General features: G+C 42.1%; 1 protein-coding gene across 5 annotated transcripts in view; it reads left to right on the top strand.

Annotated features, from left to right (window-relative positions):
• Nucleotides 1–26,156, top strand: part of TRIM9 (tripartite motif containing 9) — a 121,552-nt gene extending 95,396 nt beyond the window's left edge. The window contains exons 6-13 of one of the 5 annotated variants that reach the window (XM_012451065.2): nucleotides 401–555; nucleotides 3,010–3,148; nucleotides 14,944–15,132; nucleotides 17,674–17,715; nucleotides 18,136–18,159; nucleotides 18,998–19,247; nucleotides 21,510–21,672; nucleotides 24,068–26,156. In XM_012451065.2, the coding sequence (XP_012306488.1) occupies nucleotides 401–555; nucleotides 3,010–3,148; nucleotides 14,944–15,132; nucleotides 17,674–17,715; nucleotides 18,136–18,159; nucleotides 18,998–19,247; nucleotides 21,510–21,672; nucleotides 24,068–24,130 (1,025 nt within the window). In that variant the 3' untranslated portion in view covers nucleotides 24,131–26,156. Of the gene's footprint in view, nucleotides 1–400; nucleotides 556–3,009; nucleotides 3,149–14,943; nucleotides 15,133–17,673; nucleotides 17,716–18,135; nucleotides 18,160–18,997; nucleotides 19,302–21,509; nucleotides 21,673–24,067 lie in introns of all 5 variants that reach the window. The other 4 variants (XM_012451064.2, XM_012451066.2, XM_064365867.1 and 1 more) reach the window with 4 other exon arrangements.
• The last annotated feature ends 1,345 nt before the right edge of the window (nucleotides 26,157–27,501 follow it).

Genomic DNA, 27,501 nt, shown 5'->3' with positions numbered 1-27,501 from the left:
GACCTAGTGCGGTTTTTGAGGTATAGCCACCTTGAGAGAATGATGTCAGGTGCCTCAGAAGTTTGATCTCACTTAGAACCATGTAAAACATTTCCTTTAGGGATGATGTCTTCAGTGCTCAAGGGGGTGAGAACAGAGCAATTCTGTGAATATGCCTGTCTCTTCTCCAACAGCAACAGTGAAGGTGGGAAGGGCCACAGTACACTTAGAAAAAGGCCTTACAGCAATTCAGGAGCCAGTCTGACTCCCGGGGACTCTGTGAAGGATCCTGTTCAGTTCTTTTGTGTACCCTGGGCTAGCTACTTCTAACCATGTGTTTATCAGGGGGATGTTTGTCATTCTAAGGTACTGGAATATCTGCAGCTTAACAGAAGCCAGAGTTACACTAATTTCTGTTTAGCTTCCTCTCCAGTCCCAGCAACCCCTATCCTACAGCTGGAGGAATGTACCCACAACAACAGTGCAACATTGTCCTGGAAACAGCCACCTCTGTCCACGGTGCCCGCCGATGGATACATTCTGGAGTTGGATGACGGCAACGGTGGTCAGTTCCGGGTCAGTAAAGAGCCCACTACTTACTTGTTAACCCAAACCAGTGACTCTCTCAAAGGTCCTGCCAAGGAGTCTTAGGGCTGGCTTCCCCTGTCTCCCGGTGACAGGCCATCCTGGCAAGGCCTGCCTGCCCTTCGCGGAAACCTGCTTTTTCCCTGTACCATGAAGGTGGATGGAGCAGTCTCTGAAACTGCCCTACCCTTCTTAAGAGACAGGACATGCTGTACTAGAGTCAGACTGCCTGCATGCAAGTAGGTCTTCTCCACCTTAGCTGTGTGGACAGTGCCTAATTATCACCCCTTTGAATCTTCAGGTCCTCGTTTATTAATGAGAGGGATGATAACAATGGTGTGAATCTCATGCCTTGTTGCTAAGAGTCCATTAGATAATCCATACAAAATTCTTAGCATGCTGCCTAGAACATGGCCAGCGTGCATTATTAGCTATTATTATTACCATCATTGCCTATTGCTAATAATATAATTAACCACTGTCCAAGATTTATTTCTGCAATCCACAGCTTCTAATGTCTTTGATTGGCATTCCTGTTAATGGACATGATCTCCTGTTATAGCTGCCCTAGTCTAAGAAGTCTTTCTGGCAAAGGTTTCTGCAGTTCTGTGGTTTTTTTCTGGGCCTTTCACGAGATAGAACTGGTGCCAGAAGACTGTTACCTCCCCAAGGCAAGGGAGCCCTAACCCCATTGAGAAACTCATGCCACCCCCTGAAGGTAGGACAGGATGGCCTCCTGGTAAGACATGGCCGTGGTACCTCCCATGTGCCACTGCCTGTTGGCATGTGTCTGCTTCTCTCTCATACAGAACTTCATTCTCAACCATCCTCTCCCTACCACCCTACTTTCCATCCACTCCACCCTCGTTTTGCCTGGGAATTCTGATGCTTGGAGCTTCCCAAGGGAGCAGCCCTTCCGGGGACTGAGGCCAGTTACTTGACTGATAAAGAGGAGACCACTGTCTAAAAAAATTTCCGGCCCTTGAAGATGAAGCTTTTTTCTGGCCATCAATGGCCAAACCTGGGCCACTAGCTTTCAAGAGCAAAGACTCTCAAGGCCCCCTTTTCCTGAATGTGTTTTTGATCCCCCACTAGGTTTAAGTACTTGAGAGCGGGGACTGTGTCTTCTACAATTCTCCTTAAGAACAAAGGTTCTCTCTTTTGATAGAAAAGCCTTATTTACATATATGTTGATTTATTGGCATGATAAAATCTAATTTCTTTCTTTCCAAGATAAGGGCCTCAGGTTCCATTTCATGTCTTTTGCTGTGTGTGTGTGTGTGTGTGTGTATAAAATCCTTTTTGTCAGTTTCTCATTCCTGACTTTGCCCTTTCAGTTCCTGTGTCATTTTCAGGGCCTTTCTTTTCCATTTATTATCTTATTTTTCTACTGGGAAAGAAACTCTCCTGTTTTTCCGAATTCTTTAGATAAATTAATTCTCTTACTTTGTCTTGACTTTTTCCTCTCAAAGTGCAGTCCTCCCCCAGCAGCACTGGCTTCACCTGGTAACTTGTTAAAAATGCAAAATCCCAGACACCTGCTGGATCAGCAACTGCATTTTTACAAGATCCTCGGGTGATTCATACGCATGTAAAGTTTAAGAAGCACTGAATGAGAGGGCATAAGATTCCAATTTTTGTTATTCCAGCAGGAGTGATGAACTGATGGGAGATCCAAGACCCCAGTCTTCTTGGTATCCTACCAGAGAGTTGTCATTTTAAGGCTGTGCTTTGAACGCAAATTATTTTTATTCATTACGTCTGCATAATTTTGCCATGTGTACAGCTGAAGAGGGTGGCAAATGCCTAACCTATGCTAAAGATGCATTATGCTAGGATTTATTTGAAGCCTTTGAAATGTCATTCTTCCTCCTTTCCCTGTCTCCTCCCGCTTCCCTCTGTACAGTGATGAAAGCCTATCCCCCTGTGGCTTGGCATGTAATCTTTGTGACAGTTCCTGAAGTTTTCAGCAGAGTTCTAAACACAGGATAAAGACTACCTTCCTGTTTTCATGGTTTCAAACATGTTTTTTACAAACCATATTGATGGATAAGGAACTTAGTAGGGGTCATATACTGTATCAATGCCAAGTTAATAGGTGTAATCTGAACTATAAACACTCAGTTTTATTTAAGCCCTCGCTGCTAATAACTACCATTCATTAGGCTGCCTGGCCCATGCTGAACACAAGGCACAATGCTAATCTGCCTATACAACATTAAGTAATCCTCACGCCAACCGCATATGGTGGATATTATTATCCCATTTTACAGATTAGGAAACTGAAGCTAAAAAGGTAAATTAAATGGTCCAGTATCTGGCAGGATTCAAATCCAGATCAGAATGAGCCCAGGGCTCTTGCTTCTAGCCACTGAGCGGCACTGCCTGCCTCACCCCTCACAAGGGTACATGCTAAGTGCATTCCTGTTGTTTGCTGACTCTCAGGAGGTGTACGTGGGGAAGGAGACAATGTGCACCGTGGATGGCCTTCACTTCAACAGCACATACAACGCTCGCGTCAAGGCCTTCAACAAAACAGGAGTCAGCCCGTACAGCAAGACCCTGGTCCTCCAAACGTCCGAGGGTAAGGCCCTTCAGCAGTATCCCTCAGAGCGAGAACTGCGTGGCATCTAAAGTGGCTGGCAAGCCCGGAGGTAACCCCACCACTGCCCACATTCCTGAAGTGTTTCCATGACTTGCTCTGCATTCTGCACAGAGCCGCTGTTCCTCTCCTGCCTTTAGAGAGCCTATGGTATGTGGATGTGATCAAACCAAAGATTCCACATCGGCAATTCAAATGGCTTGGGCCGGCGGCTTCCTTTGATAACACTCTAAATAAGCTGCAGTTGAAGAAGCTGAGAAATGAAGGCCTGAATGTGCCCCTGGTGTGTAAGACAAATGTGTCTAGGCTGTAGAGCAGGCTCCCATTCTCCACCGGTACACATCATGTGCCAGTTTTGCCGAGATGATTCTAGATTGCTCTGTAGTACTTGCTTGTTCTGAGGGTGGGACCTAGGTTCTTTCCAGCTGCAGATTTGTATGACTGAATGTGTTTCAAATGAGTGTGAGGCACTAGTGCTGTTCAGAGAGGGCCTGTTGGCCGCTCCTGGCTTACCCACTCAGACCGCCTCCGTTTCATACCCAAAGCTGAGGCAGTCAGCACCAGGATTGAGACTTCCTGTGGGCACCAAACAGGAAGAGACCAGCAACTTTGCATTACCCACCATTTTCATCTTTGCCAGTCCCTCCAGTCTTGGCTAGGCTGCCTAGGGCCACCGTATAGGTTAGAGAACTATTTCTTCTTAGCTGTACTTTAAATATTTTGGTCATCAAAGACAAGTAATGTGTCTCAGATGAGAGGCTTGAATTTGATGGCCAGATATAACCTCTGAGGCTTTTCACATTTTCATTTTAAGAGCAAGCAAGACACATGAAATAAAACCTACACAGAGGTATCTGTGGCTGGTGCCAAAGCATTCTGACACCTTGGGGTGTCATTTAATCAGAGAAGTCACCACCCACCTCACCAGGATGCTCTGTAACTTCCCTCTGGAGAATTAATTATGTTGATTTTGTTCAAGATGTTAGTTAAAAGAACGATGGTGGTATATTTTTCCCCACTTCCCACAAACCTCAGCATATGCTAGTCACCCTAAAATGCTTCACATGGTTAAAAACAAGCACAATTTTGAATCCCACAGCAAGGATGAATGGCCCCTAGCCATTAAAACAGTGCTTTGGGGAGCAGTTGTCAGTCTATGAGTGATGCTATTCCAAGAGAAAGATGTGCTAAGGGAAAATGCCCACATGACCTGTTCCCATTTGGAGTACAGTGATGTGGTAGCTAGAGCTTCCCCGAGAATTATCATTTTAGCAACTTCTCTCTGGGATGACCTATCAGTTTGAAAGCAGTTGCCTTTTTTCTCAGAATACCATTGTAACTGCTAAAGCCTCCAAGAGTCTTTCCTAGATGCAACGCAGAAGGCCTTTGCTGGTGGTGGCCTCGTTTCCCATGTGTGTACAAGGTGGTTTGACTGAAGAGTGAAGTGCATGCCTGCAGAGCAGAGAGAAATTTGCAGCAATGTTGCTAATATGTGTTACCAGATCTGCGGGAAAACTATTTCTATTCATAATACATCATGGGAATCATACTATTCTGCTAAAAATCAGTTATTAGCATAACAGCCTGAGCACTTATGTCTCTCGTTTCATCCTGCAGGAGGATGTAGCGCCTCAGTTTCTTTTAATGTTCATAAGATTATGGTGTCTAATTTAATAAATTACAGGATTGGAACTGCGATCCTTGGTACCACAATCACAGAACTGGGGGTCATTTTCTAGATGAAACAAACGGAACATGTTCTCTTCCAACAAAGAAACTGTACTGTAGAAATTAATTTCCTCCATGAATTTTATATATTGTGTACAAATATAAGGTATGTATCTGAATACAAAGAAAAGCCTATCACCATGTAGATATCAGTATTCTCTGTTACTGCACAGAAGTAATTTTCTCATGATGAAATAAAGTTCACACACATACTTTCTCCATAACTTTGGTTTGTTCTATTTGTTTCTCCCTTATTCTAATTCATTCAGTGAGACAAGATTTAGAAAGCCAGAAAAAATATAGTGAATAGCTTATTTAAAAAAAAAAAAGATTTGATTGATCTGTAACAATAGAGAAATCCTATAGGATTAAATAATTATCTCTTTTTTTGTTTGTTTTTTTAGAGATCAGTGATAAAAATGCTATTAACAGAGTTTTGGTACATTTACTGAACTTATATTTTATTAATCTTATTTCCCACAGTTTCCAGAAAGGTTTGCTTTAGTGATTTTTTTTTTCTTTGCTGGTATTCGGGGTGGTAGGGTGGTGCATTCTGGCTTTCTAGTATAACAGTATGTTTCGCATTCTTCTTAGCAAGAGTTAACCCCTTTTCAAACTTCAAAACAAAAATTCTGTATCACAGAAAGGTAAAATGTCGTATGCAATAACAAGTCTCACTTGTAATCACATGCATTTAGCCTGAGGTTTAAATTGCTCATCATTTATACTCTGTACTCCGTGAGCTTTCACAAAACCTTCTGCTGATCTAAAGGTAACATTATGCAGGGGAGATCAAATGTCTACATTATTATGAATTCTGATATTGGTTTTTTCTTCGAAATCAAATTTATCTATTTATTGGGCAGTGCTTGATACGTGACTACTGTGTGCTAGGCTGTGGGTATAGAGTGTTGAACAGACATTATCCCTGCTGTCCTGGAGTTTACAAGCTAGAAAAAGAGACCACCCTTAGAGAAATAAAAATATAAATAGTTCCATTCTTACACATTGTGATAAACACTGAAAAAAAGGGAAAACTGATTAGCAGGAAGTTAAAATGTTTATAGGAGAACCAGGAAAACAATGAAAATTAAAGAATGTGCTATTAAGAGAAAAGGAAAGGAGCCAGGGGCTGTAGCTCATGCCCCTAACCCAGCTACTTGGGAGGTTGAAGCAGGAGGATACTGTGAGCCCAGGAGTTTGAATCCCACCTGGGCAACATAGTGAGACCCCATCTTAAAAAAAGAGAGAGAGAGAAAAGGAAAGCAGAATGCATTATTATATGAGTTCAGGTTTGGTTAGTTCTCTGAAAGCAAAGTCCCTGGAGATGTATCAAAGACATCCATGGAAAAAATGCCAGTTGCACATCTAAACCAAATTACACTGACTTAAGATGAAATATAACTGTAAGCAATTAAGAATTTTAATGAAATTTTAAAATAAGGCCCCCAAGCCCCAAAACTTGGCCATGCATATCTTTAAATTAATTTATCTAATAACCATCATGGCTGTGACAGTCTTTGAAACCATCTGCAAAAGAGTATCTGTTGAAAACATTATATAACAAGGCCATCTTAATACAGAGTTCTAAGGTTCATGCCATGTGTGAGACAGGCTATACTCCTGTTTAAAAAAATCGTACAAGTTTGGGAACAGAATAGGAAATTTTCTGTTTATTTTTCTCTTCTTTCCCTCTTCCTATCTAAATAGACTCTGCCTACGAAGTGTATTTAGGTAGGGGCTACACATCTGACTTTGTAGGACAAAGACTATCTATTTAGTCTATTTAGATAGACTTTGTGGCTACAAAGCCAGACATGTAGCATCTTCCAATCTCTTTCTGACCTTTCTACCCTCCTTTATTTTTGAGACAAAGTCACATTCTATCGCCCAGACTGCAGTGCAGTGGCACAATCATAGCTCACTGCAGCCTCCTGCTACTGGGCTCAAGGGATCCTCCCACCTCAGCCTTCTGAATAGCTAGGACTACAGGCATGCGCCAACATGCTCAAATGATTTTTTAAAAATTTTTTTAGAGGTAGGGTTTTGCTGTGTTGCCCAAGTTGGTCTCAAACTCCTGGGCTCAAGCGATCCTCCTGCCTCAGCCTCCCAAAGTAGTGGGATGACAAGCATGAGCCACCATGTCCAGCCCTTACCTGCCTTTGATAAGGACCCTTGTGCCCACCTGGATAATCCAGTCTAATCCCCCATCTCAAGATGCTTAATTTAATCACCTCTGCAGTGTCCCTTTTGCCATGGATAATAACATAATCACAGGTTCTGTGGATTTGGATGTGGACATTTTTAGATGGCCCATTTTTCTGAGTACTATATATGAGGAAGGTATTATTATTGTCATCTTTCTCTACTTATGGGAAACTGAACTGCTGATAGGTTAAGTATAAAATGTCAAATCAAGGACTTTAAACCTCCAATGCCCAGCACAGTCCGCTATGGTGCTAACATTAGAAAAGTGCTATTTGCACTCAACCAAATGGAAAGAAAGAGAGAGAAAACTATCCAAAGTCAGTCTTCAAGATATCTGAAAACATCTTGTCAAAATGAAGCAGCGCTCTGTAGCTGCCTCGTGTGCTCATCCAGAAATCCCAGCCAGAAACAGGACTTTACTACTTGCAGTCATGTTAGGATGAATCACCTGAGGTCAGAAGTTCTAGACCAGCCTGACCAACATGGAGAAACCCGGTCACTACTAAAAATACAAAATTAGCCAGGTGTGGTGGTGTGCACCTGTAATCCCAGCTACTCAGGAGGCTGAGGCAGGAGAATTGCTTGAACCTGGGAGGCAGAGGTTGCAGTGAGCCAAGAACATGTCATCGCACTCCAGCCTGGGCGACAAAAGTGGAATTCTGTATCAAAAAAAAAAAAAAGTTTTATTGAAAAGAGTAGCATTCCTGCTTTAAGAAGATGTGGGAGTGGCCATCATTTCCCATATAATATCCACGCTCTTTATCAGATCCTGTGCCTATTTTCATGCCTTTGCAGAAATTTCCTCCAGCTCCCTCCCATCCCAGGTAAGCAGCTCACCTAGAGAGGCCCTTCCCCCACTAGTACCAGTGGATGCTCTTGGCTGGCAGTGACAAGGTTTGCCCAGGAAGGAAAGGGAATGTCAGAGCTACGTCTCTGAGGCCTTTGAAAGTTACTACCATATGAGGTCAGGCACTCAGAGCCCTGCTTGGGCTGACATCACAGAGCCATTTGTTCACAGAAGCTTTCCAGCCCTCCCTATCCCAACTGGGAGGAAAAGTGGGGAGAAGGTAGTCAGTGATGATTAGAGAAAAGAGAGCTGGCTCTCAAGCCATCTACCCAGCATTTTTCAGGATCATTTTATCTAATGACAAATAGGTTGGGATTCTTGAAACTACATCTTAGAAATTGCTTTCTAAAAAGTGGGCCTAAACATTGTTACTCATAAAGATTAAAATGTCTTTCTCCCTAATTAGACTCTCAGCATCACACTGCCCCTTTCAGTGCATCGAAGGAAACCACCCAGAAAAGATTTAATGGTGCAGGCAGAATATAGACTTATGCCTCCATTTGTCTGACTGCAGATTGGCCTCAGATGCATCTGTCCAGAATCTTTTTGCAATTATTTATTCATTCATTCATTCATTCATTCATTCATTCACCTTTCCAGAGACAGGGTCTCACTCTGTCACCCAGTTGGAGTGCAGTGTCACGATCATAGCTCATTGTAACTTCAACCTCCTGGGCTCAAGTGATCCTCCCACCTCAGCCTCCTAAGTAACTGGCTTTATAGGCATGCCACCACACCTGGCTTTTTTTTTTCCCATAGAGACAAGGTCTCACTACGTTGCCCAGCCTGGGCTCAAACTCCTGGTCCCAAGTGATCCTCCTGCCTCAGCTGGTCTCAAACTCCTGGTCCCAAGTGATCCTCCTGCCTCGGCCTCCCAAAGTACTGGGATTACAAGCATGAGCCACCATGCCCAGCTTCTTTGCCCATATTTAATAGTGATTTTGGTCCGACGTAAGTACTGCACCCTGATGTACTGAGACCTCCAGAAATCCTGTAACCTTGTGAGGGACAAAGAACCTGTCCAAAGAACAACTACAGAGAACACCTCAGCTCATCTAATCCCTGTAGCCAAAATTCTCAAGGGGGACAGTGATGTGTGTGCCTTTCCAATCCCTAATCACTACAGAAACTAACCACTCTATTTAGAGAAGAAAAGATTTATCCTTAACACAGTGGAGGTTTATTAGGTTCTCTACACAGACCTTGGTCCCCACTTAGACCATTGGAATGTGCCTTGGGGCCAGTGGCATAAACTTTACCTTTTGTATATTTCTAGGTCACAAAGGAGCAGCAATAGTCTTGTCACCCCAAAATTTTAAACACCAGGAATTGATCCTACCTGAGTTTCTATCGTATCCCTCCACAGCTGTAGTGTAACTTGGATGTGTCCCTTAGCCTTTCTGGACTTCAGTTTTCTCATCTCTAAAACCACAGAGTTAGAGCTGAGGGCCTCTGAGTCTTTATAATTAGTACCTTTGTGGCTTCTTTCTCTAAAATTACTGTTGAAAGCTGTTTCAGAAAATGCTGTGAAGCACCATTAGATACTTCCTGCCTCCTCCAAGGCTCATAATCGGTCTTAAAGTTCTGCTTATGATACTGAAAATTCAACACTAACAGAAAATGATTGATAAAGGCCCATAAAAGGAAATGTATATGGTCCACTGAAAGATGGTTTTTCTGTCTCTGCTTTTCCTGACCCAGAGCATCTGGGCCTCTCCAAAAATAGTTAGAAGAATATGCATTTCCAGGACAAAGTTCTCAAGGTAGGTGATCATACCTGACCATATTTGGGTAAATTTTACAAAATCCAAGGTGAGAGGCATAATGATAGGTTCAGAGCCCAGAAAAGATAGATACTTTGTTCTTTTTAATTTGGACAACATGCATGATATCCCAGGGAATTTCTTGCATTTTTCCATAGGACTGAATTGGATTCAGAACCCTATTTTTGGTTCTGGGAAGTGTGCTTTGCAACTTACACTCTGGAAAGTAGTTTAGTCCTTTGGAATCCTCTGTATCTAATTGAAATGTAAAATTGTTCAGTTCTTCTGATGATTGTTCCTTACAAATAATACCATCGTATTCTAAATCGGAGTGGAGAACTTGGTGATGAAGTATGCAGCTGTCCTTGGGGTGGCAAAGGCTGTTTCATTCTCTAAAAGAAGGTTTTCAAAACATATTTGTTTCTCACTTCTCAATTGCAATTAATGCCACACTTAAGAAAGCTTAAAATACCACCTTTTATTATAAATTATGTACCAGTTGGACATAATTGTGACTTTGGCTGTGTATAAAACCATTTACAAAAACAGCCTCATTCTTCATTCATTTGTCTCTTTTAAAGACTTCCCAACAAAAGCAAATTATTTTACAGCTGGTTTATAATTGAGTTGAAACTCATCCTAACACTGTGCAATTCTTCGTGACATGTCTTGCCTTACCGTGCTCCAAAATACAACCATCTTATTGGACCTGGGCTCAAGGGCTGCTTAAGGTATGAAGTTGTTCACTACCAAACAGAAGGACAACCCAGACTTCTACCAGGACACAAAGGATGCTGGATTAGTATACACTGTCATAAGCAACCACAGTCTGTTTGCTTTCCCTCTTTAAATTCCAAAAATAATACCCCAAAGACTACCTTTTCAAATTCTACAAAAATCTGCAAAAATCTTTAGTATTCTGTACTTGGAGTTAGTCAAGAAATTCCACCCCAAGAAGTCCAAAAACCAATTAATAATATACGACACTGATTTTCTCTAAATTATTATTTTCTTATGGTTGAGTCTCCTGCCAACTTTATGTCTCCCAACTGCTCAATTCTACTACAGGGTCTGTCACATGATAGGTGTTCAATAGTGTTGGCTAATAACAAATAAAACAAATATATAGGCTGACTGCCATGGCTCACGCCTGTAATCTCAACACTTTAGGAAGGCTGAGGTGGAAGGACTGCTTGAGGCCTGTTGTTTGAGACCAGCCTGGGCAATATAAAAAGACCCTGTCTTTATAAAAAATGTTAAAATTGGCCAGATGCAGTGGCATGCCCCTATAGTTCCAACTACTCAGGAAGCTAAGGGAGGAAAATCCCTTGAGCCCAGGAGTTCAAAGCTGCAATGAGCTATGATCAATACCACTACACTCTAGGCTGGGTGACCAAGTGAGACCCTGTCTCTAAAATAGAAATAAAGAAGTGAAAGAAGTATATCGTGGCCAAACAGGAGGACATCACCTAGATATTCTCAGTATTACAAGTGGTCCACAGCCAATCTTTGTTTTGTTGATTCTTGATTGCTTTTTTTAAGCAGAGGTCTCTGTCCTTATCTAGACCCTAACTCCAGACTCCAGCCAATCCTAGGGGAAGAGGGAAAGAAGTCCACGAAAGAGCAAGAGGAAAATGATGGTCATTGACAGAGTTGATGGAAAGCATATCTTGACATGTATTTGTTATGAACACAGCCCCATCCTAGAGTTATAGTTATGCCTAGAGTCACCTCATTCAGCCACTGACCTATTGTTTTCCATTGCTTTTTCCTGCTACACTGCTTTCACTCAGCAAAGCTCTGCAACCACACAGGACTGCATGTGATGAAACATGATGTAATGTTAAAAGTCTCTTCAGGAGCTCCTTATCTTTCTCTAGTGATCTATAAGGTTAAAAATTAATAATAATAATTATCCTGCATATTAGCTGTGACCTGAAACATAGCTTTGTATCATGCATTGTGAAAAATATGACAACCTCATTCCTGTTTGCCTTTACTAATAGGATATGAATGGCTGAGAAGCCTCTGTATTACGATAGTTGTGTTTTGAAGGGGAGATGAGGAAGTGGTGTGTGCATTCTTCCTGCATCCCATGGGCATAACGCAGGATACACACTTAAGTAGGTGTGTGCACATTCAATGTGAGTTAAGTGTCATTTGGCTAAACCAGGGAGTGGCAATACTCTTCTCAATGTTGTCATATTGTCTTTGATTCATGCCTTTGAACATGTCCAGAGGGCATGACCAGGAGAGTAAAGGATTTGAAACCCATACATAGTGAAATGGTTGGACATTGACTCTATTTAGCCCAGAAAAGGGAAGATTTAAAGAGGATTGGTGACTGGCCTCAAATACTTGAAGAACTAGTGATCTGTTCCATGTGGCCCCAGATAGTAACGCTACAGTTGGAGAGTGGAGCCCCCAAAGAGGTATGTCTAGACCAATATAAGAAATAACGGCCAACTAGAGGGAGCTGGCTGGAAGCAATGAGTTTCCTCATTCCAGGGGACTTCAAGGGGAAGCTTGATGGCAGCTCCTCTGATGATATTGAGTTAAGTGTCTTCCTTCTAAGACTCCTGAATTCTAAGGTAATGTGACGTGGCATAGATGACTTATAGGCAACTGACCAAGCATGTGCACCACACGCCTATGGGGAAGGGTATGAAGGGAGAATTGCTTGTTTAGTCAAGATGGGATCAGTTAGAAAGTGTTTCTCTCTTGTAATTCATTTGGAAAGTTCTCATTGCAGGTAGGATTTTTTCTTCTTGTTGTTGTTAAGAGCTACTTAGGGAAAATATGGTAAAAGCCCAGCTGGTAGGGAATGGGAGGTCATAGATGGGGAAAAAACTCAAAAACAAAAATGAAATGGGTATACAATATGGATGTCAAATAAACTTGCCTAAATAGAGGGCATAGTTCAAGAGTGAGAGGAGTCAAGGAAAATTGGGTCATCAGTAAACAGTGGATCCACATGGAAGGATAGGAAGAGCCATACATCTTAGTGTCAAGTTACTAATCCCATGAATAACCATAGCTACCCTCAGTCCCATTACCTACTCTAAGTTCTTCTTGGTGCTGAAAACAGAAAAGGTGAGTACAATTTATGATGGGATTGGATACACTCCCCAAGGTCTGCATCAAGTACACATCTCTTCACTGGTTTTCAGATAACTGCTTGGGAATTCAATACACTCTGAAATTCATCTAATTATATATGTCCTTTTTATTAAATTTTAAAACAACAAATATTTTCAATATAATGAATGATTGTCAAACCTAGTGAAAAATACATTTCCAAGCAAATTCTTCTTAATTAAAAAAGCTTTTAGGCCAGGTGCGATGGCTCATGCCTGTAATCTCAGCACTTTGGGAGGTCAAGGCAGGCAGATCGCTTTGAGCTCGGGAGTTCAAGACCAGCCTGGACAACATGGCAAAACCCCATTTCTACAAAAATTTAAAAAATTAGCTGGTCATGGTGGCTCACGCCTGTATTCCCAGCTACTCCTGAGGCTGAGGCTGAAGAATCACTCGATCCAGGAAGCAGAGGTTGCAGTGAGCTGAGATCATGCCATTGTATACCAGCCTGGGCAACAGAGTGAGACTCTGTCTCAAAAAATAATAAATAATACATAATAAATAAGATCTTTTACTGACATAAATATAGTTGTAAATGCCTTCTCTCCTTAAAAGAAACTCATGTCAGTTTGTGGTGCTCGGTTGTTGTATTTCGAATTTTTCTATTACATTCAAAGGGTAATTTCCCCTTAAGATGATTATAACAAATAATTTTTGATTTATCGTATCTGAATAAAGAAATGATAATACATGATATTAAGTCATTCAAACCATATGAAGAAAAGGTAGAAGAAAACTTGTATTATTAGCAAGAACACAAAGTCTTAACTCCATAAATAGCAATTCCTTTTCTCTGAGATCTGATTTATACTTTTATTTTTTAAAAGTCATCCCCCCACAGATAAGTCTAAAGCCTAAAAAGCTAACTTTAATATTGTAAGTTCAGAGGCTGACTCTTGGAGGTATTAAATTCAAACGTGCCAGTGCCCTTGTTCTGAGCTCGTCACACAGGGTCATGTTCTGCACACACGCATTGCTTGAACATGCAGAGTAGCATTTTGAGAGGAAAAGCGTATGTCCAGCAAAGAATTGCTGCTAACTGATTCAAACCAGAAAAGCATTCACAGAAATACCCTCTGGTCATAAAAACAAAATTATTTCTTCAATGAGAAGAAAGTTTCTTTGTGATTTTGGACGTGGAATATTACCTTCCTACCATCTGTATTTCCTAAATTATTGCTTTTAGACTGAATGTGAAGAAGGTTTCAATTGGTGAAAGATCCACCTCTGACTAGACCACACCATGCATAGAACCTGCTATTGTTTCACAAAATAGAAAGGAGCAATTTTAGTAATTTAGAGAAACTGACTAATGCTCTTCTAATACCGGATCAAACAATGGTTAAGTCTTTACTCTGATATAATAATGATCTTCATGCCAAACCTGACTATCTGAACAGAAACAGGCATTTTGCCACAAATGCACCTCACCAGTGCCCACAGTCTGTTTATCATTAGAGAACCAAAGATGGTCAAGTGACATCCCTAGAGTCTGATCATAATTCAGAAACAAAGGTAAGGCTCCTTCCCTGCTTACTTGTCCAGCCCTGTCTTCCTTAGCCCACCCCACATTTCCTCTCCTAATCAAAGATAGAGTCTGGAGTGTGCTAGTGTAGAAAATCATCTCATCCACCTAATAGAAAAATACATGTTAGGAGAGAAAGGGGAAAATGTGGAACAGGAAACAGTTTGTAAAAAATCACCAGCTCCTAAATAGAAACCTTTAAGAGGCCATTGTCGAATAGGTAGTAACTCCCAGGACAACTGAAGGGGAAAAGAAAACCTTTTAATTAAAAGATTTCCTATTTTAGGAAACCTTCCAATTTTCTACCACTGAAAATTGGGGGGAGGTGGGTGGGAGGGAATGAAAACAGTTGCCTGTGATGTTGGAGCTGTCCTCTGGTCTTGGGTCCCGATCTGCCGAAAATTCCCTCCCTGCCCCCAGGCACATTGGTTTTGTAAATGCCTGAGTGTGGCACCCTGTGGGAAAGATGATGCTTTGTATGAATGCATTGTTAAGGCAGGTCTTGGGGAACTGTGCACGGGGAGATAGCAGATTTCTGATCTCTAGTTTGCATTGATCTTACGTTTAGACACAGATTCAGAAGAACAGACCCTCCCTTTTCCAGTGCCTTCGGAAAGATTGCCGCTCCGTAGAATGAGTCCTTTCTCCTCCACCCTTAATCTACAACCCAGCTTCCCCGGGAGATCCTACTTTGATTTCCGATCCTCACCCCACCAGCTGAGCTTGCATTCCTCTTTACAGTCTCTCAATGCACCGGGTGAGCTGAGCTCCTCAGACCTTTCCCCTTGATCTCTGTGCCTTGAAGGCATCTCTGAAACCGTGTTTTGTTCTTGCCATTCATGTGCGTGGTGAGGGGGATAAGCTAGTCTCTGTGTCTGTGGCCTGCTTCCGGTATGAGGAGCATCTGGATGGTGGAGCTTTGTGGTGTTCTTGTTTGTGTGGTGTAAGGAGCAACCATGGAGCTGTGGTCTATGTATAACGGCATCAGAAAGTGATGAGTGAAGTTATTCTTTTTGCACAAGCTGGACCACCATGGATAACCCGCTCTGTCATCACATGCACAGGCTCTGGCTGAGTGGAGGCCATGGCAGCAATGTGGAGGTTTGCAGCCCTTCTGTATCCAGGAAACCAGCTGTGTCTGGGAGACTGGATCAGTGCATCCAGCCTGGAGTGGTCTGATTAAACATAGACTCAAGAGATCTTTATTGACAAAACAAAAGTAAAAACACACGAACATTTTATTGACAAAGTAAAATAAAAGTGAAAACACACCAATAGCAGAAAACATTCTACAAAGCAGGCGATCCAGAGAGCAGAAAGTGAAAGCGTTTTCTGCAAAAGCCTGTCCTCACTGCTGGGCCAGTGGGGCTCATGGCTGAGTGTTCTCCTAGCAACGGGGTGGGACCACTGCTAGCTGAATTAGAAACCCTTAACTGCTAATGCCTAGTGACCAAAGATCTGAGTAATCAAAGTCTGCCCTCCTCAAAGTTTCCCACAGCCAAGCCGGTTGTGACAGCCTATGGCTGATTTCAGCGAAGCTAGACTTGTGTTCCTTTGTAGTGAACGCTGCCTAGCAAATAGAATCTTAAAATATCTAAGATGCAGACCTATTTGATCTCTTCAGGACTATATTGTAATCATGGATACACAGGATGCACATTTCACATTTCCAAAGGTTTCTTTTGCTTTTTATTTTGTTCTTTTTGCTCATCCCACATTCTGGAATGAAGAAGGCCACAGCATGACAGTGCAAAAAGGATGCAGGGACTTCAAGCTCTCTTTAAAATGACATTTTTCTTTGTGCTTTTATGTTTCTTATTGTTTTTCTGTGCACTATGGCTTCCCAACATGCTTTGTTATGAAACTCTTTTCCCTTGTGTCTAACGTACTGAAATATTGTTACAGTCTTTGTAATGTATATTGTCTCAAGAATAAAAATGAAATGTGAGTTTTGGGATATTTGATGGGTGTATTTAAGAGCATTATTCTAGTTGTATTGTTGAATCTTAAATGTATGATGATGTGTTTAAAGTAGTGTAAAAAGATTTCAGAATATTTGTTTGGAAAAACAGTTGCACAAGGCGTGATTCATTTAAAAGTCTTTAAAGCCCTGTTCAGATTCTACAAACTTATTTCCAAAGCTGAATATGAGAGTCGGTTTTAAAACTCTGGGTGTTCCATACTCACTATGCTCTAACACATGAATAGAAATTAAAGTGATAATTGATAGAAACTAAACATAAAAATCAGCCATGAGCTGCGAGAAAATGATTCTTTTGCATGTGAATTTATCCCAGGGTAAAACTTAAAAACGTAAGATCACAATTTTTATATTTTGTTTTTAACTCAGTCATTAGTCCTTTTTTATAGTAAATTGCTTTAATTCTTGTGAGATTCTTTTCAGTCCGCACATTATCCTTCAGATGTTTTAGGAATTAGCATATAAAGGCCTTACTAAATAGAAAAAAAAATTAAATGATCCTTTCTTTATCCCCCCAGCGCTCATCAAAACCACATTTTCTAGATCAGTCCCCAACACCACTGGAAATTGTAGGTCACACACCTTTGAACATTTTAAGACTAGACAGTCTTCCTCCACCCTGATGTAGTTTCTCATGGGGTATAGGTATCCAAATCTTAGGGAAGGCAGATGGTTGAAAAAGTTTCACAGGCGATTCCAATATATCTCTGAGGCCACACCCACTCCTACCAGCGCTCCTCTCCTCCCTCAGGTGAGAGGGATCTTCTCTCCTAAGAAGGAGAGGAGGCGATTTTAACACATTCGCCATGTCATTATTAATAATTATCAGATGCATTACATTACACATTTAGTTAGAGATGTATTATTTAATTTGGGCTTAAGTCACAAGGAAGATCTTTTGGCATAACCAGACTCCGAAGTGCCTAGAATAGTGAGATAGAGCAGAGTTTTATCAAAATCCAGTGATTTCTCCATTTCAATTAAGTACATTTTCCTCATTTTTAAAACAGCTAGCCTTCTTACTGTGGAAATCTTAAAGGAAAAGATTGAACTTCGAAGATGAAAAATTCAGCTGCAGAGTTTAGGATCAATTGGAGGATGATTTATTAATGGTAAAAAGATGTGCTTTTCATTTTGAAAGAGCAGAAAGGCAGTTTTTCACCCAGCAAAGTAAACGAATATAAAAAGGGCTTTGTTTTTTCATGGATCAGGCCTCTGGTATCAATATTCAGCTGGTGCTTTTTAAGTGTATATACAAGTAATTTTTATCAACCTGGTTATTGTTTCATAGCGTTGATGTGTAGTATCTCTTTATAGGATGCAATTTTGAGACACAATCTGCACCTTACTCTCAATTAGGCAAGTATACTTACTGTAATTGTTATCTTTTACTTACATGATTGATGTGCTCAATTTTTTTTCACAAAATAAATGGCAGCAGCTTGTCTTATGTCAATAAAATTGTCTAATTGTCATTCTAACCCTATTATAGCAGTTTCTCAAACTCTTAAAAAAATGGAAAAGATGCCTGTAGTTTTTAATGTTATGCCTCAAAGCTTACTTTCCCCCCAGTTTTCTTATACATCAGTGCAAAGCACTCTTTATGAGCACTAAATGTGGGTAAAGGTACAGGTCAGAGAGCTCCTGTTTAGTATATGTGGCGTTTTAAATTGAGTCCTTTTGGGGTACTAGTCTATCAAAGAGAGACACGTTTTCTTATCCACGTCAATTTTGCTTCCTATCTCTCTCCCCCATGCCTTTCACTTGGAATGACAACAGTTGACATTAAAAAGCTGTTGGCAGGTATGGAATAACCTTATTCTCTTACCAAATAGCAAAGACCAAAGTGCATGTGAGGTATCTCACAGGTTCAATAAATCAGCAATTACATCTCTCAAGTGTGATATTTATAGGTGGCATTTAGAACTTGGGGCGTAACAATGTGTACAAACACGTCGTTCTATCTGCACCTACTGTCCAAAATACCTACTGCTCCAGCAAAATTTCTGACATGTTAGTTTCAGGAGTAGCACGCAAACTGTGTTTTTTTTAAGTTATGCAGACAGCAACCTGTCCAACATCCAAGTCACAATCACTCATGAAAATTAGTTTATGTTGCTTATAGCTTCGCAGCTTGTGAGCTTTCACTAGAGCTGAGGAAAAGTTCAAAGCGACTAGATGTTAGCACTTCTGCCGAAGGGATATTTCCTGATTTCACTCCATGTGTTTTATCCCTCCTCCATCTAGGACTCTAGCTCCTAGCCTCCCCGCCTCAGGGGTTACACAGGCATCTTAGCGCACCCCCTCTCCCTTTATGTCTCTGGTGCACTGTTCTGCCAGTCACCAGGTGAAGGGACTTGCACCTTCCAAAATCGATGCCACTTCACTCCCGGATCACCTGGTTGGGAGTGCAGTCTGAGCCAGGTAACCCCTGCTGAACCGGTCGTGTGTCCTCCGTCTGCTTCTGGTGCAGAGTACCAACTCCCAGGACGTGCCCCTGTCTGCCCTGGCCCTGGACGCCTCCTTCCTGCATGGCAGCATGAAAACGCTACACAACGCTCCTCACCCGCCCAGGAGTATGTTATGGTGCTGAGCTTGTTGGGTCTGTCTTAATAACCTGATTCCCTTCTGTTGTTCCCAGTGGCCTGGTTTGCTTTCGACCCTGGCTCGGCGCACTCAGACATCATCCTCTCCAATGACAACCTGACAGTGACCTGCAGTAGCTATGACGACCGGGTGGTGCTAGGGAAGACTGGCTTCTCCAAGGGCGTCCACTACTGGGAGCTAACGGTAGATCGCTATGACAACCACCCTGATCCTGCCTTTGGCGTGGCTCGCATGGACGTGATGAAGGATGTGATGTTAGGAAAGGACGACAAAGCTTGGGCAATGTATGTGGACAATAACCGGAGCTGGTTCATGCACAACAACTCGCACACCAACAGGTACCCTGCAGCCCCAAACCAAGCCTTCTTCACGTTGGCTGCTGATCCGGAGCGAGAGCCCTAGTTCAAAAACCTATTACATAGACCATAGTAAGGAAGTCAGGCAGGTGGTCTACATTAAGTGGCACAGGCACTCTGTGAGGCTCAGCTGAGTCCATGCTGGTGGTTTACTTTTTGTATAATGATAGAGACTTGAATGCTTTTCTGCTCCCTTCATTGCTGTATTACACCCATGGCTGGAAAGAATCCCAGTGATATCCATTATAAAGAACAATGCAGGATGCTGAAACACCCAGACCTACAACTTATCAGAAAAACACAAATTACTTCCTTTTCTTGAACCTCAGTTTCCAAATCCATCAAATTAGTATAATAAAATTTTTCCATTTGAGAATGTTCTGAAGATTAAATATGTGAAAATGCCTTACATTGGAAGCACCTGAAAATAGAAGCCATTGTTCTTACTACAATTCATTAAACTAAAGCTTACGAATGCCAATTTGGATGGCTTTTTACTTAAAGAGAGCTCTCTTATTACCACTGTAATTTAGAGCACCCAGTTTGCTAAGGAAAGGAAATACAGTAATCTCCTTGAGGTTTTCTTCTACCACCAAAATATAGATAATTATAATTGAACACATGCTATAATGGATTTCCTTTTTCATTTGATTGTGTTCTTCAAATGTATTTTTCACAAATTTCCTAGGCAGAGAAATTTCTACTGTGGACCCTGGTCCACCTTATGCTCCAAGATTTCCCCAGGATACATTCTCATTAGTGTCTCTGAAAAAGAAAATACAGTAGTGTTCCATCAGATCAAAGAGAAAGCAGGTCAGGCAGTGGTAGCATAATTGGACTCCACTGTTTTATCTTTTTCTGTATGCTCTTCGCTGACCCTTCTCCAGCCTGTAGCCTCCCAAAGCCTCCTTTCTCTTTGGATAGTTTCTATCAAGTATGTATTATTCGCTATCACTTGAAGTGAACACACACACCATTTCACCATGATAGCAAATCCTACAGGATGTAGATAAGTGATTAGCATTTTGGGGAATTCTCTGTCACTAGATTCCCAATGCTATCACCCAAATGCCACACTTACTTTTTCCCTTTTAGCATCTTTATTTTGAAGTGCAGGAGTGAATAATGACATAATCATCACACTATGCAGAGAAACACATTCCTAATGCTGAACACATCTGCTTGCATGCAAACTGCATGTCACTTGTGCTTGCGTTGTTAAACCTGTGAATTAACAAGAGGCAATTTGTAAACCTGTCTTTTAATGACTATGTACAGTCTGTATCCTGCATGCAAGAGGAAATGAATGACACAAATTCTTTTGCTCTGCTGAGATGAGGATGAAATTCAGTATTGCTAGATCTCAAAAAGATGGGAAAGACAAATCTGATCATCCATGTTTAATGGCGTTTTGTGAAACCATCAATAGAAACCTAAGACACAATTCTTTATAAAATGGCATTGGTATGCAGGTTCCTGAAAATCCCTACGTCTCAGGGTACAATTATTTCACTATACAGGGAAGAAGGCTCTTCTTCAGTGCTGTCATTTTACAGACAGCCTCTAAGTTCTTAATTCAAATGCAACAAGCCAAAGAATTACCATCTTTCTGGAATGAGTTTTTCTATTTAATAGATAACATAAGGCTCCAAATCCAATTTCTCATGCATGTGGTTTAGGTGCAACAAAGTGCTTCTTTATTTTGACTCAAATTAAGTCACTTTGTATTTAATGATATTTAATTCACACCATTTATACAAAGTGTGCAACATTCCTAGAGTAGGAGCTCTGATAGCCCAAAGGCAACTTCCTCCTAGTCTTTTATGTTTTGTTTTCCACTGCTGTGTCTCAGTGGTAGAGACCCTAATGGATGAGTTCATTCTCAACAACAGCAGAGCAACTCACAAGGGCTGATATATTCTTCCAGGAAGTGAACATTGATGGCGGTGGGGAGGGAGCAAAAAATCATACTCTTTTTATATATAAAGCACAGATATACACACAGTACCAACAGGTATACAGTATATCTATGGTAAATATTTTATGTACAAGAGATGATTAGGGAAAAGGTTTTAGGGTAGTGATGATTATAAACAGGTTACAAGACACTGGTTTAACCACACAAATGGGGGGAGCTTCTAGAGTGACCACAAGCAAGTAAACCCTAATTTTTTCTTTCTCTTCCTACAGAACTGAGGGAGGGATCACAAAAGGGGCCACAATTGGGGTCCTCCTCGACCTAAATAGAAAAAACTTGACATTTTTTATCAACGATGAACAGCAAGGTCCTATAGCGTTTGATAATGTGGAGGGCCTGTTCTTCCCTGCGGTCAGCCTGAACAGGAATGTGCAGGTAAGCACCCTACCCCAGAGGTTAAACAGCTATTGCTGGTGGGGCCATTCACTCTAACTGGAGAGAGGGAAGCTGACAGCGTAAAGCCCAGACCAAGAAATGGAGGAAAGGAAGAGAGAAAGGGATCAACATTGACAACTGCTATTATTCCATGCCAAGCATAAGCACCTTCTTTATACTTGGACACAGTCTAGTTAACAGCACATTGGAAACTAGAATTCTCTTCATGGTTGTCTGATGATCATCCCTCTAGCTCTAGTTTCATCTCTAAGTAGAAATGAAAGCCTTTAACCAACTGGTATGAAAACAAATGCAATGACTTAACAAAGCTCTAGGAGTGCCTGAGAAGAGGTGAGGGTGTAAGACTGAAGCGTTAGTATCTTTATCAGAAAATCTGATCATTTTCCCTGCACTCTTGTTTGGCTCTGTTAGGTCCTAAGGGTAGAAAGCATAGTCCCTGCCTATAAGTTAGTTAATTATAATTTATTATAGAATAAAACAACAGCTTCTTCTCATTTATTTATTCAGCAAATACCTATAGAATGCCTTTAGTGTGCCAGGCCCAGTTGTAAGTGTTTGGGATACATCAGTTAAAAGAAAAAAAAAAACAGATAAAAATCTTGCCTTCATAGAACTTACATCTTTGTGATAGGAGACAGCCAATAAATAGTAAGCACAATTACAATGTTAATTAGCTGTTGTGTCAGGTGACGAGTGCAATGGAGAAAAGACCAATGGGAGGGTAAAGGGTGCAATGGAGAGAAGACCATGGGTGCTGGGGTTGGGGAGGGCAGCTGCAGTCTTAAATAGGATGGTCAGTGTAGGTAGGGCTTACTGCAGTTACGGGTGCGCTGAGCCTTAAAGGAGTGAGGGAGGGAGTTGTGTGGAGCCTTCCAGACAGAGGGAACAGCTTGTGCACAGTTTCTAAGGCATGAGGGGCCTTGCATGGGCAAGGAAGGGTGGAGAGGCTGGTGGGCTGGGGCCTGTCAGGAAGACCAGAGCCATGGGGGAAGAGCTGTGCCGTGCCAGCCGCTGTCAGGACTTAGGGTTTCACTTCCCTCCAGAGCTGGGCCTCTCATTAGCAACTATAAGCCTCATTCCACAAATAGTTGTTTTTTGTTTGTTTGTTTGTTTGTTTGTTTGAGACAGAGTCTCACTCTGTTTGCCCAGGCTGGAGTGCAGTGACGTGATCTCGGCTCACTGCAACTTCTGCCTTCTGGGGTCAAGCAATTCTCTACCTCAGCCTCCCAAGTAGCTGGGATTACAGGCATGCGCCACCACGCCCAGCTAATTTTTGTGTTTTTTAGTAGAGACGGGGTTTCACCATCTTGGCCAGGCTGTTCTGAAACTCCTGACCTCGTGATCCACCCACCTCGGCCTCCCAAAGTGCTGGGATTACAGGTGTGAGCCACCGTGCCTGGTCTATGGTTGTCTTAAGATAGGGCTTGAGAATCAAAATACTACAGATGATTTTTGCCCTATCCAGAACCAGTCTTGGAAACTATTTATAAAAATTCATTATTGTCTTTCAGTATGTGCAGTAACATTGATTGCAAACTAGTGGCCCCTGCCCTTCTCTTTTCTGGCAAGGATGTGGGGTTTCCTGGAAGGCTGGAATCTAATCTTTCAGAGTTCAGCCTCTACACTGGAAGAAAGAAAACCATAAATTACCCTAGAAGCAAGTTTCAGAAAAACCTCATTCAAGGTTTTTCACATTTTTAGCCATTTCCCTTTCAAAGAATATTATATTAGGTGCTCTTCAGGGTTTTCAGCACCTTCTGATTATCGATAAAGACTCTTGGGGTGGAGAAGAAAGGGACAAGAACTGATGAAATTGTTCTAGTTTTATCCATAGCTACCCGTTGAGGTTTGGGGATACACAGAAATTGATGAAATAGTATTTAGGAATTCAGAATAATTGGTGAGATAGTATAATTCCATGTTTTTTCATACACATCAATCATCTTTGCAATCCCAGAAAGAAATGTTTGCCCTAATTGGAATAACTAGTGGACAGGTAATAACGGACGGGCTGTCTCTGCGAATTTGTCCTCTACTTGTGGATCTGGCAGTGGTCACTGTGGTGTGGCCAGCAGGCGCCACTACCTGAAAACCAAGGCCTGTGTCTTCACTTGTAAGGAACACAGTCTTCCCAGAATCCTTTAAAAGAGGCAGGTGACTGAGAACCATATAATCAAATGTCACCAGGATTTGAGAGCCCACTGTGGTGAGCAGGCTCTCACCATAGGCAGGATTCTTCTTAAATGCCTACTAGCCTAGATGTTTAAAGAGAAGCAAACAGAACACTTTTTGAGCTAGGGACACACCCAGGTACACTGTGTAAAGGGATGGGGTATGCACGGTGCCTCTCAGGACTCACAGTCTCATTCCCCAGGTCACGCTGCACACCGGGCTCGCAGTCCCCGACTTCTACTCCAGTAGAGCATCCATAGCCTAAGGATGTGCCGTGGAGGCGCCAGCTGCCCGCTCTTACCTCCGCCTGCGAGAGCCACAGCAAGGAGCTCAGCCAGCCGTGGTGCGGTGCAGAGTTGGCAGAAGCGGGAGAAGGAGGAGAGAAAAGCTGGTCCTCTGCAGTCTTCACATCTACAGCTCTGCCCTTTTCCCTTCCAACCTCTCCTCTGCTGTCATGCCTGTTTCCGCTTCCACGTTCAACAGTTCTAACCAACAAAGGACCTAGACAGCCCACCATGTCACTTGGTTCCCACTCCCAGATTTTGCTTTTATTTAACTTAATTTTTTTAGTAGGTGAGTTATATTTTCTTTCTTTTCTGTCAGGTTATTGGTGACTTACTGGACTGGCACTGCCAAGAGAAAATTCTCCTGCTGACTTTCTTTCTTAAGCTTTCTGTCAAACAATGAGGTTCTAGGGGGAGGTAGGGAAGAATTAGCTGAATTTGTAGCATACAGCTTACCTCCTAGAATGTTCTTGCCCTGTTACCTCTCCTGTAGCGTTAGTTCTGCAGAGCTAAGCTTTGGGAGGGTGAACCTATCACTGAGAAGTTTTACTACTCATTGAAGCACAAAAATATCCGCTACACAGGTTCACATCAGGGTAGGAGCATTAGGATGGCCGTATAATTAGGATAGGCCAGCAACTCTGGCCATTGTATAAAATTGGAAAGTCTCTAAGACATAGGCAAACCAGGGGACTTAATGATTTGGTTCATTTATTTAATACAAGCTTTTAATTGAGAAGCTACTATTGACCAGGCACTGTTCTAGACACTAGAACATTATGTTCTAGACACTGTGGGGACACAGTGGTGAACAGACAGGCATAGTCTCTGCCCTTCAGAGCTTATATTCCAGTAGGAGAAAAAGCAAAAATAAAATAACTACAAATTGTCATATGTACGAGAAAGGAAATAGGCAAAGGTCAAAGAGGCTCATGGGCAAGATCTTTCAGGCTTCCTAGAATGATGCTAAAATCCACACATTCTGGCCATAGCACCAGAAATGTACCAACTCAATGCCTTTTTAGCTGTGCTATTTAATTATGGTACCTGCTGCCACTCATCACAGAGCCCTTCTTGGTAGAAATGATGTCAGCATTCTTATTTGCTAATGCTGCTATGATACCACGCCTTAAAAATTGATAGTAAAAAACAAAACAAGAGTGACCAGAGGGCAAAGGACCCATTCTCAGTAATGGGGATCTGAGTTGCAGTCCACAGCATTCACATTCTCAGGATAAACATGCTTGTCTCCATAATAGACTATCTGTGCCTGTTATGAATGAAAAATCTATCCACTCTGCTGCCATTCACAGCCTAATTTTCTGGAGTAGTCCAAATAATGTTTGGAAAAACATGGGATTGTATGGTCATTACTATGACTGATAGCAGAATAATAACGCATCTTACTTCTATATAGAGATATACTTACATAAGCTACCCTCGAAATTCGTTAGTTTGGCATGAAGTTTTAGGAAAAGTAGGACCCGGAAAGAAGTTCTGGTTAGTTGTCTAAATATTTTTCAGTGAGCCAAGCAATTCACCATGAAAAAACAAGAATAACTAATAGAAGGGAAGAGCTAGGATGAGAAAGCTAACAAAGTTATGGCAAAAAGTAATATATGTACATAGCTGATTATTTACTTTTGTGCTTACTTTATTCAGATCCTTTCTATCAGTTACAATCTTTTTCTAGTCTCGTGTATCTAACTTATGGAATGGGTGCTATCCTGTTTATGTGCGTCTTGGTTTTTCTTGGCTACAGAAAAACTGTTGCGGGGCAACACTCGTTTGATATTTGATTTACTCTCCAATGAGACTCGATGGCTGGGCCGCGGTAGACTCACAGTTCCTCTTGTTCTTTATTAAATTCATCCTGCTAATTAGATTTCTAGTGACCCGTAACGCGTAGTTTACACTGAATTGCAATTATAGATGCGTACAACTACTATACTAGAAAAAATTGTCATTTCTGGTGTGCCAATAAATGATTTTTATGAGAGGACAAAATGTCTCTTCAGAATTTCTTAGTTTTTGTCTATTTGGGATGACAGTTCACCTTTGTCAGAGCAGTGTTTCTTCAGCGCGGTGTCACTGGAAAGGCCTCCACAGCTCTGGAGAGCACGTGTTCTTTCTCCCGTTTCCTTGGGCACGTGGCACTGCCTTTTGGTTCTACTCATTTGAAGTTGACCCTGATGTGAAATGTCCAGTGGATATGCTTTGGGGTCTGCCTTCAAGCGCTGGGGATTCACTTTAACAAACTTTATTTTTAAAAGGCCACAAATTTGGCTTGCAATTTTATATTACTGCAAAACAGAGTGTCACTGACATTTCAAACCTAGCTCCTTTAACATTTCTTTGAATGGCAAAACAATACCATTGTTTTTAAATAATTACAGCATTATTCGTCTACCTAGCATTGTCATTAGCCACTAAAAAGAACTCTTTGTTTCTTGATTAAAGGAAAAACATTACCTAAAAATATATGGCCTGAGTTGTAACCTCACAGAGCGGAATAGTACACAGTTGGTAGCCGCTGGTGCTCTCTGTTCATTCCACTTTCTGCACATTCCTCTTTCTGTCATGGAATCCTTGGGATGTCACTTCTCTGGCCAAAAACCTCTGGGCTAGCGGCACCTTCCGCCTGAGTACTGCTGGCGCCCGCTGGACTCGTTCCACCCACTTAGTCTGGCAGGCTGCACTCGGCTCACACTACAGGCCTGGATCCCACACCTGTGAAGGGTGAGCCAGGCACGGAGTGGCAAGGGGTGTGTGGGCAAGTGAGCACTGTGTCTGGCCACTGCACACTGCTGGCTGCTGCGGCAGAGCAGGCAGCTCCAGGCACCGGCACGGGTGTCGGCTCTTTAAGAGGCTGCGGCTGGACCAAACGTACTGCTTCCGCTACGGGCACGTGCATCTGGCTGAAGGGGATGTGGTGGCACTCAGAAGCTTGGAGACACCAGGAGCTGCAGAGCCCAAAGAGGGTGTCGCAGCCCTGGCTCCAGGAGCCCATAGGAATAAGCTCCCAGAAGGGCCACAGCTGTTCTTCCTTCTCATTACCTGCAACATGGCGAGCTGAGAGTGGTGGTTGAGGGTTTCAGCCCTGTTTGTGTTACAGCTCTATCAGTCCTGCGCATTCAGCAGGTCCCAAGTTGTTGTTCTGCGTTCAGGAAGAATGAGGTATGTGGACCACTGGAGGGTGAGCAAGGTGGAGAGGAGGTTCACTGAGTGACAGAACAGCTCTCAGGAGACCTGAAGTGGGTAGCTCCCTCCACAGGCAGCTCATCTTGATGTCTGTGCAGAACTCAGCAGAGAAGAGACCCAGAGTGGGTAACTCCTTTCTGCAGCTGATGGT

This window comes from Aotus nancymaae, unplaced genomic scaffold (assembly GCF_030222135.1).
Source record: "Aotus nancymaae isolate 86718 unplaced genomic scaffold, 86718_ANA_hifiasm-v0.15.2.pri h1tg000062l, whole genome shotgun sequence".
In the NCBI taxonomy this organism is placed as follows: Eukaryota; Metazoa; Chordata; class Mammalia; order Primates; family Aotidae; genus Aotus; species Aotus nancymaae.
The sequence above is the reverse complement of the archived record's forward strand: the minus strand, read 5'-3'. Positions and strand labels throughout refer to the sequence as shown.